Source organism: Octopus bimaculoides, chromosome 18 (assembly GCF_046866305.1).
Source record: "Octopus bimaculoides isolate indiv1 chromosome 18, ASM4686630v1, whole genome shotgun sequence".
Classification (NCBI taxonomy): Eukaryota; Metazoa; Mollusca; class Cephalopoda; order Octopoda; family Octopodidae; genus Octopus; species Octopus bimaculoides.
This window is the reverse complement of record NC_142945.1, coordinates 37,808,784-37,823,783: the sequence shown is the minus strand read 5'-3', so window position 1 is coordinate 37,823,783 and position 15,000 is coordinate 37,808,784. Positions and strand designations below refer to the sequence as shown.

General features: G+C 37.3%; 1 protein-coding gene across 1 annotated transcript in view; it reads right to left on the bottom strand.

The window, feature by feature from the left end:
* The window catches only part of LOC106868905 (uncharacterized), a 666,050-nt gene that overhangs the window by 134,975 nt on the left and 516,075 nt on the right, over positions 1–15,000 (bottom strand). The window contains exon 6 of the mRNA XM_052974592.2: positions 14,738–14,896. Within this exon, the coding sequence (XP_052830552.1) occupies positions 14,738–14,896 (159 nt within the window). The remainder of the gene's footprint in view (positions 1–14,737; positions 14,897–15,000) is intronic.

The following is a 15,000-nucleotide window of genomic DNA, read 5'->3' as shown; positions in this document are numbered from 1 at the left end:
TAAAATGGTTCTTCCCACGAACACAAATTAAATTGTTTCCGTGGAGGGTAGTGGCGGACGGAAAACAAGACAGGAGAATGAAACGGTGAAATAAACAAACAAAAAGGCTGTACAGCCAGACGTGGAGAAGTGTGTATGTCTCGAACGCTACATATATATATATATATATATATATATATATATATATATATATATATATATATAGATATATACACATATATATATGTTCCTTGACAACCTAGATCATCTTATAATGTAAAAGTACAGTCATAAACTCACACATTCCTGTATGAAAACATATGCGTGCATGTACAAATATCTGTATTATATATGTATATGTATGTATGTATAAATATGTGTGTGTGCATGCATACACACATATTCACGCACATATATATATATATATATATATATATATATATATATATATATACACACATATAAGTATACATGTACACACAACTCACATTTTCTCTTTCTCTGTCTCTCTGTCTCTCTCTCTCTGTGTATATATATGCATATATACATACGAGGGGTACCCAAAAGAAACCGGAATTTTGCGATATTATTTTATTCACTTAGTTTTACATGTTTACACTTTTATCGCCTTCAAAGTATTCTGCACTTGAAGCAATATATCTGTCCAGTCGCGTTTCCCACTTTTTGATGCAGTGCAGGGACTCTTGCGAAGCGATGCCTTTCAACACCTCTGTCGTTTTTTTCTTCACCTCTTCCTCATCTGCAAATTCCGTAGCACTAACGTTCGTCACCAGTGATGACCTTCGATAAAAGGTCCGGATCAACTTCCAAATGGTCTTTCAGTTCACAACACGCATTCAGTTGTGAATTCTTTTGGTCTTCCTTGAGCAAGCGAGAGACAGAATTTGCTGCGACTATTTTCATTCGCAAATCCTCGCTCAAAATTCTTTGGCAGGAGCTCCAAGACACACCAGTCATATCACCAAGTTCGTCAATTATTTTGTGATGGTCCTCCAAGATCACTTCATGAATTTTCATATTTTGATTCGTTCGGAAGATCGCCGGTCGTCCTAATCGAGGTGGGTTTTCAAGCAATAAGTGTCCATTTCTTATTTCTTTATTGCCCACAAGGGGCTAAACATAGAGGGGATAAATAAGGACAGATAAAGGGATTAAGTCAATCACATCGAACCAGTGCGTAACTGGTACTTAATTTATCGACCCCGAAAGATGAAAGGTAAAGTCTACCTCGGCGGAATTTGAACTCAGAATGTAACGACAGCCGAAATACCGCTAAGCATTTTGCCCGGCGTGCTAACGTTTCTGCTAGCTCGCCGACAGGTGTCCATTTCTAAAGCGTGAAATCCACTCATAATCTTGTGTTTTGCTCATAGCAGCGTCCTTATAAGCTGTTAGATGCACGACAACTGTTTCGACCGCCATTTTCCTCAGCAGAAAACAGAATTTCGCGGAAGCACGCTCTTCTTTCATTTTAGCCTTCGCAAAATCGACAAACAGGGGAGAAGCACTGCAAAACAAAGACGCACCACGTGGCAATACCACCCGCACGTAACTACGCCGGTCGGCAGACTGATGCCTAAAGGTCGCATCAAGTGGATCCTATCGGTAAAGCCTGAACTACCACAGGTTTGTCCCATAGAGAACGTTTCCGGTTACTTTTGGATAGCCCCTCGTATATATATAACCCACATTTAGGGAATGGCTTTGATAAGATCTAGGCTACATATGCTTCACAGCTAGCAGGAACTCGGAAGTAATAATTACCCAAACAAGGGGTTATTCGCTAGCTACTCATCAGGCCAAAGATACCGTAGTCAAATGATGGTTACAATGTCATCAAGGGATTCCATGTTAACTCACAGGAAATCTGATCGAAAATGCTTGGAAAGCACAGAGCCAGAGAACTAAAGAAAACCTATTTGTGAAGTGATAATATATGGGAGTGGGTAAATATCTAAGTTTGTTAAGGAAAAGAATAAAAAAGAGAGTGGGGAGAGTAGGGAGAAAATTGGTGCTATTGAAGCTGGTCAAGGGAATGAGTTTGTGAATTTAGGCTGGAGTCATTTACTGGGTCTACTGTAGAATAAATAAATATTTTGTGGTATTCTATAAATACATTTATTCGCATATACAGCAACGCTAGCTGCTAAGGGTGAACTATACCATCACTTTTTCAGTTTATCGAACTTCGATATGGGAAAAATTTACAACCTTCTACGTCAAGAAATCTCCATTGTTCCTGAAAGTTGTTTTTTATATCTTCTACGGTCTTCCTATACACTAACTTGCTATACACTGATCCTTTGATTCTTACCTTTATATATTACGCACACACACACACACACACACACACACACACGCGCGCGCGCGCGCGCACGCACTCATATACTTCTATGTTGAATAGCCAGAAGCGATAGATTACAGAGCTGGATATAAATGTAGAAAACTGCCAAAATTTGAAACTAATATAGATGTAGAGTATTTTTTAATTCTTTATAACAAGTCTTGAGGACCTGTTTCATGCAAGAAGCATATAAATTTCGACAAAAGGTGTAGCACATTATCTATCGTGACTGGCATATGAATCGAAAATTACCTGGTCTATTTTCATAGTGCAGAACCATAGAGGAACGGGAGCTTCAAGTTAAAGATACCGTGTGACCTTTGTTTAAGAATTTTGACTCAAGGTAGAAACTGGTTGAATAAAAGAACTGAATTGTTAGCACCTTGTATGCATGTGGCTAAGTATATTTTATGTAAATACATTCGTCTTTGTGTTTCGTTCTGGTTCAGAAAAAAAGTTGGTTTCGAGATGTTTAATTAATTTGATTTTATTGATATATGTTTTAATGTGTTGATGCGTCTCTACGTGTGCGTATGTGTATATATGCATACGTGTATATCTATACATGCATATATAATTCTGTTTATATAGATGTATGTGCAAGTGTTAATATGTGTATCCGTATGTGACTGCAGAGTCTCATGCAAAATGAACACGCACGTACATAATCATTGTTTTTTTAATAAACATTAATTAAAAATATTGCTTAAAAGTATTGCTTTAAAACATTGCTTGAACAATAGTGCAATTTCATGACGTTGCCTGTATTTGATTTTAAGACGTTTATAATATTACCACAAGAACCAAAAAAGAAATCAAAAACTAGAACTTAAAACAGCCGTTTTTGCAAGTTTCATTTACAAAGTTGTTTTTGAAGCAAAACAGCATGAGGATAAAAGTTCTCTTCAAACTTTCATTTCGTTTCAAATAATATTCAGTGAAAATTTTAAAAGAAAAGAAGGCTTGGTTTACCAGTTGATGATCAGAAACGAGTACCTCTGAATACTGGAAATTGGTACCTTCCAGGTATAATGTATGTATGTATGTATGTATGTATTATGTATGTATGTATATATGTATGTATGTATGTATGTATGAATCTGCAGGGCGGCACTACAGCTGGAAACCATTAGCCAAGGTCGGAGGGAGACAATCGTTCACCTTCGCGGTGCGTTGGTGACCGCAAGATGGCGGCGCGGCCGAAGATCGATGGCAAAGGAGATAATCAACTAGAGTTTTACCTTTAAAACGAGGTTTTTTTTTCTTTCTCCATATTTAAAGAGGTTACAGGCCAGCTGTGTTTGGGGTCTGAAGATACGCCATAAGGCTAAACCCCTTATGAGCGAGAAACGCAGGTTAACCCCATAAACTGGCCTGCCTCACTACAATATTAACTGCTCTACATATTAGAGTCTGCTTCTCCGGATTTATATATTTCTACAAACGATATATACACATATATGTGTGTGTGTGTGTGTGTGTGTGTGTGTGTGTGTGTGTGTGCATGTGTGTGCGTGTGTGTGTATGTGTGCGTGTATGCGTGTGTGTTCGCGCGCGAGCGCGTGTATATATATATATATATATATATATATATATATATATATTCATTCATTCATAAATATATATTAGTCAATATTCGCAATGCTGATATTATAAAGTTATGGACAATAAGTTTGCTATTCCTTGATCTCTGAAGCGTAATACTCCATTAATGTTATGATGTAAGATAAAGATGTTCCAAGTGGATCGGCTCCAATGAAGGAGGTTAAATTGAAGAAGAACCATTCGCCTGGAAGTATGTAAGGTTTTCTCTTTTGTACGAATGTTGTCGAGGAAGTGGAGAGTGTGTGGGTGGTCGTCGGAGTGCTGGTATTACTTCTGGTGAAGGTGGTGCATGTTCTGATAGTTGAATAGTAGCAGTGATGTTGTATGCTATACAATCATTAGTGTGCCTGTGTTGGAAATGACGATGATGATTATGATGGTAGTTCTGGCGTGTTAGTGATAGATAAATCGACAATAAGTTGATAATGGGGGTGATATTATTGCTGGTGGGAATCATATCTCGGTTTCTGGTTACTCTAGCTGTAGTGATGGGGTAGAGAGGGATGCAAATGGTGAGGTAGAATCATGTATTTAGTGGAGACAAAGGCCAGTTTCCCGGTTTCCGTGGCGTATATGTCTCCCACCTGGATGGGACGCCAGTCCACCGCAGCGTAACTCATTTTTGTCAGCTGAGTGGATTGGAGCAACGTGAAATGAAGTGTTTTGCTCAAGAACAAAAGTCACCCGATTCAGGAATCGAAACCACAATCTTACGATCATGAATCCAATCCCCTAACCACTAAGTCACGTGTCTCCCCAATGGTCATGTGATAGTATTATAATAAGAAAGGGCGAGTTGTTCGATTAATTTGGTGGTGTCTTTTCTTATCTGATGTCGTTTAGCTCAGATTAGTTCAGATTGAGTTGCTGGCACTCCGTCGCTTACGACGTCGAGGGTTCCAGTTGATCCAATCAACAGAACAACCTGCTGGTGAAATTAGCGTGCAAGTGGCTGAGCACTCCACAGACACGTGTACCCTTAACGTAGTTCTCGGGGATATTCAGCGTGACACAGTGTGACAAGGCTGACCCTTTGAATTACAAGCACAACAGAGACAGGAAGTAAGAGTGAGAGAAAGATGTGGTGAAAGAGTACAGCAGGGTCCGCCACCATCCCCTGCCGGTGCCTCGTGGAGCTTTAGGTGTTTTCGCTCAATAAACACTCACAACGCCCGGTCTGGGAATCGAAACCGCGATCCTATGACCGCGAATCCGCTGCCCTAACCACTGGGCCATTGCGCCTCCACTCAGATTGAGTAGACACGCGATAAAAGGCATTCTAACCTGACTTTAGCATTTTTTTTTTTGCTGGGTGTAGTAAATTCAACACCATATAATCCGGTGTGTCTTTCTCTGAAAAAGTCAGGGTATGATTTGAAAGAGATCAACCCAACTATCTGAATGTGTGAGGAAATCATTTGGTTGTGTAATCGAAAATACTGGAAGGAAGAAATGCCGCTACGCATTTTGTCCTGCGTGCTAAGGGTTCTCGCAGCTTCTTAAAAGTAATATTAATAACAAAAAATGTGAGCCAAATGAAGTAATTATATAAACTGAATGCGAAGAGCTGTGGTAGCAAATTCGAATAACATCCCGAATGACATCAGTGAAAATAACATGAACAACAATCGTGTAAGAGCAACTAGAGAAACCTTAGCAGCATTGTATCGATAGCAACAAAATAGCAGTTTATTTAACGAGAGAAATTAACAACCACATTAGTATTAACCACAAACCATCGCCAAAACCACGCCCGCTACTGAGTGTCAGTCAAAGGAGGGACCAGGCTACGTGTTAAAGTAATTCAATTTCAGAAAGGTAGCCATAACACCAATGAAAGCATGCTCGAGATAGCAAAGATCTCTTCCAAATCGCACGCGCCTTTCAAAGGAAGAAACAAAACAAAATAAAATAAACAAAACGAATGGACAGAGTGGATAATGTAATCCTAGGTATATTATGGCCGAAGAAGGAAAATGCAATGGTTTTGAATGCAACGGTTTTGATAAGAGGCATGCTCGATTAGGACACATAATGCTAAACAACGGTACGATCAATATATAAGAATAAAAAGAGAAACAAAAACAATGGCTTAAACGTTGTTAATGTGTATATGTATGTGTATGTATGCGTGTGTGTGTTTGTGTGTGTGTGTGTGTGCGTGCGTGCGTGCGCATATATATATATTTATGTACATATTCGTACATACACAGGTATGTGTGTATGTATGTGGTTGTATGTACACGTAAGCGCGTGTTTGAAGTTTTATATAAGCAATGATAAAGAAAAATTCGTCATTGCTTCTTAAGGCGCGATTATTGCGTAGAAAGAAAATGCTATTACTGTATTCATTTATTAATTTTACTTGCGACGTAAATGTTATTAGTGTGGTCATTTAGTAAGTTTTACTTCAAATGAGATCGCACTAAACATATATTTCTTCAATTCTGCTTATTCCGGTATGGGAATACAAAGTAGATCCAAGTAGTGATTATACCATGAGCTTTCTGCGTAAGAAGAAGAAAGCTATTGATGGATAGCGGCGTATCATTTCAATTATTACTCTTACAGAACATCTCATACCTTCTATTATTACAGTGGTTGTTGTCAGCAGGAATATTGGAACCTTTGTATTTGCATATCCGCTATAAATGTCTGATTATTTTACGCTAAAATTCAAAAGTTGGGTAAAGACGCAATGGAAGCGGAACGAATGAATGGATACGAAAAGATACAGGTTCGTTAATTCAAAACAATGCCTAAGTTTTCATTCTAGCTTTGAAGAAGTATAACTGGCAAATTAGAAGATACCTTTATAGCACGTTTGTCAAAAAGTCTGCGCCATTTATTCTGGGAAAGTTACAGCCGAATGACTGGCGCCCTATCCAGTAGGAGCTTAATTTATCTCTCTGAGAAGGCAGAAGTAAACATTTTTTTTGTGATACAGAATCCAGAAATCGTGAAATAATGTCATTTCGAAGCTGAAGAAGACCGATTGGACAACAAATCGAAATCGTAGCTCCTGCGCACAGTTTTGAGGTTGCGTGTTAAATTGCAGTATCTGGACAGATAGGGATATCTCAAGAATATTCATATCTATCAGGTGGGAGGAGTAAAGGAAAACACCCCAGTGTCTATGTTTAACTAGGAAATATTGTAAACGTTCATAAGGAATCATACACAACAGACATGCATATATATATATATATATATATATATATATATATATATATATATATAAATATATATATATATATATATATATATATATATATATATATATATATATATATATATATATATTGGGTTGTCCGGAAAGTTCGTGCCGATTTATAGTAGCTTACCTCTCGACTTATTTGCCATGAAACCACCTCAATTCTGGGAAGAGGGTATTTTCTAGTTACAGGAAAGATGGAGACGCATTGCGCAACAAAATGGTTCATATTTGGTTGATTAAAAATGTAATGGCAAGTATTTATTGACCTTTTTCTCTCTAAATATCGGCACGAACTTTCCGGACAACCCAATATATATAAAGTTTCCCTTCGAGGCACAAGTCCGGGCAAGGTTGTTTATGGAAGACCAGCAGTCGCCCATGCATGCCAGCCTCCAACACATTTCTACAGCTGTGTGAACTGGAGCAACGTGAAATAAATTGTCTTGCTCAAGAACACAGTACACAGCCGGGTCCAAGAATTGAATTCACTCCCTCAAGATTGTGAGCCCGCCGTTTTAATCACTCAGGAATGATTTGGTAATTTGAAAGTTCAGTATTTCAATTTCTAGGTCAAGGAGATGGTATTTTAGAATTACCTTTAGTGTGGGCGTTTCGTCTCTGCAGAGAACGTCCATCCTCCCGAGCTCTGTCTCTCTGCTGGTATCGAATTGTGACAGTTTGAGCGGATATATTCTTTTCTTTTCTATGCACAAGGCCCGAAATTTTGGGGGAGGGAGCCAGTCAATTAGATCGACCCCAGTACGCAGCTGGTACTTAATTTACCGACTACCGAAAGGATGGAAGGCAAAGTCGACCTCCGTGGAATTTGGACACAGAACGTAAAGACAGACGAAATACTGTTAAGTATTTCGTCCGGCGTGCTAACGTTTCTTATTTCTTTATTGCCCACAAGGGGCTACACACAGAGGGGACAAACAAGGACAGACAAACGGATTAAGTCGATTATATCGACCCCAGTGCGTAACTGGTACTTAATTTATCGACCCCGAAAGGATGAAAGGCAAAGTCGACCTCGGCGGAATTTGAACTCAGAACGTAAAGACAGACGAAATACCGCTAAGCATTTCGCCCGGCGTGCTAACGATTCTGCCAGCTCACCGCCTTAGTTGGAGCAGAATATTAAAACGATTAATCTCACCGATGTTGGAAAGCCGGTGAAGGTCTGGAGCACTGCTACTCTTTCACAACCACCTAATACATTTGTCATTAACACTTTTACAGCTATACGTTACTTAATGTCTTTCACTCATATAGATCTGCATGAACAAATGACATTCATTGTCAATACTGTTGTGCTCGTAATGATACCTTTTCTCACACATACAGGACATTATGTAATCGTGTTGTTCCACTTATTCAAGTGTCACGTGTAGAACTTCCAATTTGTTGCTGCTCTAAACTTTGTGACCATCAGGACTAGACACCCCAGAAACTGAATCAAGGTCATCCAACACATTGCACAAATTATTAACCAATCAGCAGCTTTCATTTTGCTGCAGTGGGGATGATCTTATTTGCACGTAAACTCACATTTTCACGTAAATTCAAATTCAGAGATTCGTCAAAGGCGAATTTATGTCGTCTAGCATTCCAGTGCCCCATATAATTTCATCTTTTCTCATTACATCTTTTTTCTTTTGCATGTTCCGTTCTTCAGACTGCGGTCATGCTGTTGCTCCACCTTGAAAGGTTTAATCGATAAAAAATTTATACCAGTACTCATTTTATTTCTAACCCTGATACTTCTTCTATTGGCCTTTTTGCCGAACCGCTAAGTTGCAGGGGCATAAACAAACCAGCACCAGTTGTCAAGCTGTCGTGGGGAGAAGCAACACACACACACACACACACACACACACACACACACACACACACACACATACACACACACACACACACTCACGCTCACACACACACACATACGCTCACGCTCACACACACACGCACACACGCACACGCATATCTATACACACCACACATAAATGCATTTCTCTCTTTCTCTGTATATATATATATATATATATATATATATATATATATATATATATATATGTATATATATCTTGTGTGTGTGTGCGTGTGCGACAAGTTTCATTCAGTATTCCTGTTCAGAATCCTCTTAAGGCCTTGATCGACTAGGAGCTAGAGTAGAAGGCACTTGCCCAAGTTACCACGCAATGGTACCGAACCAACCCGGAACCGTATAGATGGGAAACAAACTGTTTACCATGCAGCCACGCCAGTTTATATTCTCATATTTCCGCCACGAAGAAGACGAAATTTCTACGATTCACAAACTTATTATTGTCTGTTGCTAATGAGCAATTCTTATAAAACTGAGATATTATTTTACTAAGTACACGGTTGAATAATTATTCATATCGTTACATTTTGGACAACCTTTATGTGTCATAACACTTGCTGAACAATTCACCATTGATGAAAAATCACGCAGTGTCTAAAATTATATTATGGTAAATAATGCACGTTGTGATTCTACGTATAATTATATATTGGTATACAATGATTTTTCGCTAATTATCTTTAACTACTGTGTTCTTCGATGCAATTCTTTTAAATTGAAAATTTACTCAGAATTCGACCTAATCCAGTTATTCGTAATAGCGTGTTTAAATAACTTTAATATTGGAGATACATTTCATACTCTTCTTATCACCCCACCCCTGTTGTCCTTCTTTATCATTCACAATACTACGTTCACACTAAATATCATGTAATATATATATATATATATATATATATATATATATATATATATATATATATATATATATATATATATATATATATATATATATATATATATATATATATATGTATATTCCGTTGTGTCTGAGGAGAGTCATTCTCTTTTAGTGCCTTATGATTTAACAAACTCACCAGTAAAATTTCTACTTATTTCTTTTTTATTTTTCTAAAATTTTCGTTGCCTCATGCAACCTTTTCAATAGTTTTGACTCTGTCTGTTAGTCACACTGCGTCCTTTTTGTCTGTTTGTGCGCATATGTGTGGGTTAGTGTGTGTGTGTGTGTGCATATACATGCATGTATGTATGTGTGTGTATGTATGCATGTATGTGTATATGTATGTGTGTGTGTGCATATGTATATGTTAGCTAACTCCATCCATCAAAGTATCAAGGTAAACTATAGATTACTCCACTAGGCACACCAGCAATAGACTCCCCGTTCTTGATACTGAACTTTGGTTAGAGACTGTGAACAATAGAGTGCAGCTCCTCCACTCCTATTACATGAAACCCATAGCTTCAAAATATGTTGTTCACAAGAACAGCTTTGTCACACAACATGAAAATTAACATGCTGATAGCAGACTTAGGTTAATGAACAACGTGTCCCCACTATGCAAACCCTATGAAACATATACGGAACTTCCTGCACCGCATGCAGTTCTCTGGATATGATCAGAAAGATAGGGTTCGAGTATACAGGGGTGCTAGAAAGAAATTATATATATTATGATAATATTATATATAATGATGCCAATGGTACCTGCCTTAGATATAGAAACAAAAACTGGAATAGGTTACAAAGAACTTGTGACAAAGCAAACAGGGTGAACAAGTGGTATAAAACCGACAAATATCAAGGAGTGATTTTTTGTGGAGGTCACAGCCCATGGAGAAGTAATCCGTACATTTAGAAAATCTCTGAAGGCGACCAAACTCAACATTAAGATTGTTGAAAAGCCAGAGAAATCCGTTAGATCACAACTATGTAGGACGTACTCCTTTCAGAATACCATATGCGCCAATGATAACTGCATGGTATGTAGGATTAGCTCTGGCATTAATTGTAGAACTAGAAATGTAGTTTACAGCATAAGATGCATAGAAGGTGCTTGTAGAGACATAAACATGACATACATATAGGTGACATCTAGGAGCATTGCGGAACGACTAAATGAACATTTGAGACAATGTGACGACAAAAAACAATCCTCCATACTCTACCAACTTGCCAAGGACCAACATGAAGGCAACCTGGGTCAAATTGACATCCGCAATTTTATCCAAGCAGCCAAAGAACCCAACACTCAAACAAATACAGGAGTACATCCTCATAAATGAAACTTCCCCAATACTAAATAGGAAATATACATAGTAGATATCATACCCCCATACCCACAGTTTACACAGGTAGAGTAGAATAGTTAGTGGGCTATTATGTAGATAGATGTGTGTATGCATGTGTGTGTGGGGGGTGGGGGTGGGGGTGTAAATATATGTATATGCACAAGTATGTAAGCATATGGATATGAAATTAAACAGATCAACATACAGACTGACAGATACATAGGTTATATGAACAGACATACACACACACAGATGGAGACTAAAACACATGATCATATATACATGCACATTTTACTTCACACAAGGACAGATTTGGAGACACGTCCACACATATGGAGATACACATCCATAATACAAACACGGTACGTAGCTGCAAAACACACACACATACTCAGACATGCACACACAAGGATACAGAGGAACACACACACACACACGCAAACACTCACACATACACACATACATAAGATCCCACAAACAGGGACACGCAAACACAGGAATATGCAGAATACATAGATGCAAATGTACACACATGCATACATATATATGCACACACACACACGCATGCATACATACATAAATACATACATACATGCATGTGTATGCGCGCGCACGCACACACACACACACACACACACACACACGCACACACACTAACCCACACATATGTGCACAGACAGACAAAAACAACGCAGTGTGAATAACGGACAGTCAAAACTATTGAAAACGTTGCAAGACGCAACGAAAATTTTAGAAAAATATAAAAAGAAATAAGTGGAAATTTTACCGGTGAGTGTGTTAAATCATAAGGCACTAAAAGAGAATGACTCTCCTCAGACACAACGGAATATACATACATACATACATACATATATATATATATATATATATATATATATATATATATATATATATATATATATATATATATATATATATACATATATATATATATATATCATTTACTGTGAATGTAATATTGAAAATATAGAAGAAGGATATACTGTGTCCGTGTACATGCACATACATGCATACGTGCATTAAGACATATTTAAATCAATACTCGCATCTTGCTTTCGCTTTATCTTGTGTTGTTATTCTCGTTGGAAAATTTGAACAAACACTACCCCTTACGTATACATACATTTACGTTTGTATGTACGTATGTATGTGTACATATATGCATATATGCAATGTAAGGATAAGCAAATTAGGCAAGTCGATATACGAAACATAAATTAATATCGTATATCGACTTGCGTAACTTGCTTATCCTTACATTTACTCCTCTGCCTGTTTAAGTTTAAACCTCTTGATCACGAAGAATTGAATTCTGTATGGACAATATGTCTCTGTGTCTATTTCTCTCTACATTTATACACCTCCCACACACACATTAATACAGGTTTGCTGACGGAAGTACGAAAAGTAGGACTCCAAGCATAAGTATTTGTACATATATTTTTATTAATATTTAGCAGAAACAAGAGAATTGAAGCGTATATATATATATATATATATATATATATATATATATATATATATGTGTGTGTGTGTGTGTATGTATGTATGTATGTATGTATGTATGTGTGTGTGTTTTGTGTGTGCATGTGTACATTTATTTATCAGACTAAGATGTAGAGATAAGGGGAGAACTAAACTGATTGATAGAGAGATATACATACAATGAGATACAAAGAGATACAGTGATACACTAACAGATATATTTGACTGACAGATAGATGAAGTGTTACTGTAAATCTCTATACTTTGATGACTTATAATTCCACGGAATCTCCAGTTTTTAATTTAATCCTTTCTAAGCTAAACCTACGAAATAGTAATCTTTCATTTTCTAATCTCTACTTTGTTTCTGTGCTCACATATACGAGTTATTTAATTTCATTCCATTGTATTAAGTAACAAAAGTAAATGAAGCAACAAAGGTGCGTTTACATGGTACTCAACCTCCTAGAAATAGCAGCCAAATTTTCTACAAAGACAATTTTATCCTCTTAAGGAAATAAATCATTTTCTGGACAAAATTTTGGGGTGTGTAATATTTTAGATTACCTAGAATGATACGCATAATAATGTCTTCTTATTTTAAGCATAAAGCCAGCAATTTTGAAAGGAGGAACCGCATTTGATAACATCGGACACTTTATAGCTTTGACTTCAGAGAGATGAAAGGCAAGTTGATCTCGATGGGACCTGAAGTTAGAATTTATAGTTCTGGAACGAATGACACAAAGCATTTTGTCCGACCCTCTAACGAGTCTGACAATCACTAGATTCCGCCGTGGAAAGTGGTAGAATGTTTCGGCAGTAGTCAGTGTGTCGAAAAGTAAAACCTCGATCCATGATCGTGTACCGTGAGAATTAGTACTAGCTTTTGTAAGAATAACGTTTTAAGTTTATCTCTATAGATTTTTCTATAGAATTCAGAGCCAGGACTGCAAGTTACGACATTTTGTAAACTAATACATCTATACAAACAATGTGATCGAAGATAGATAAACAAGTAATGGGTGTATATGCATATTTCAAGACCTGTTGCTCTTTCATCAGTACCACATTCAATCCATCAACCATCCAAGAATGCATTGCTTAAATAGCCACAAGGTTTAGCAGTACAAAACAATTGAATAGACCAATTTACATATTCATGGTAACTGGTACACATATATATTAATTGCTGGTAAGGACACAGTATTACGTTTTGCAACCATAATATACTGTCGAATGTAAGACACGATATTAATTTGTAAACCTGCAACATACTTGGTAGTATATTGTGGTTGCAAAACAAAATACTGTACTTACCAGTAATTAATAAGTAAAAGTAAAGCTCTGTCCGAGTACTTAGACTCATTGGGCGAGGTTACCCGATATGTATTGTAGATAGGTAACCGACATGACGACAATTCCCTTGAACAGTACGCCAGTCCGTTTTAGGTCTACTCGTTTACAGCTTAGTGGGACTGGAAGCAACGTGTAATGAAGCGTTTTGCCCAAGGACGCAACTCACCATTCGGTCCTAGTATCGAAACTGCGGTCCTGTGATTGTGTATGCAATACTCTAGCCACTAGGCTACGCACCTTCGTAGTTCTAGCTATTCTAATTAAAACAAAAATCGATAGGCATAAAGGATAGTATAATTATAGTTATGTATTGCTTAAAAAAAGGATATCTATGGCCTTTAATGATAAGTCTGTTCGATAAATGCTGATCAAAATAAAAGCAATATAATTAAATGATAATTATGTTAAGTAAAAAACGTATCGCGATATCGAATCAACATCAGCTTATCTTTTTGTGTTATAGTATACATGCACACACACACACACACACGTACGCGCACGCGCGCACGCACACACACACACACACATACATCATTATAAAGCGTTATCGAGTGAAATTTTAACTTACCCAGGAACTCCACCGGCCTCCATCTGGTTGGCCAAAGTGACGTCATTGCTCCAAACATCGTACTGCCATTTCTTCATTCCAAGTACTCCACACAATACCCGTCCGGTGTGTAATCCGACTCGCATATTTAACCGTACTTCTGTTGCTTCACAAACTTTGCTTCAAAAGAGAAAAAGAAAACAAAAATCAAAATCAAAAACAGTTAAAATGTATGAAACATGAAGTAGCAGAAACAATAATTTAAACAATAATGTAGCATAATA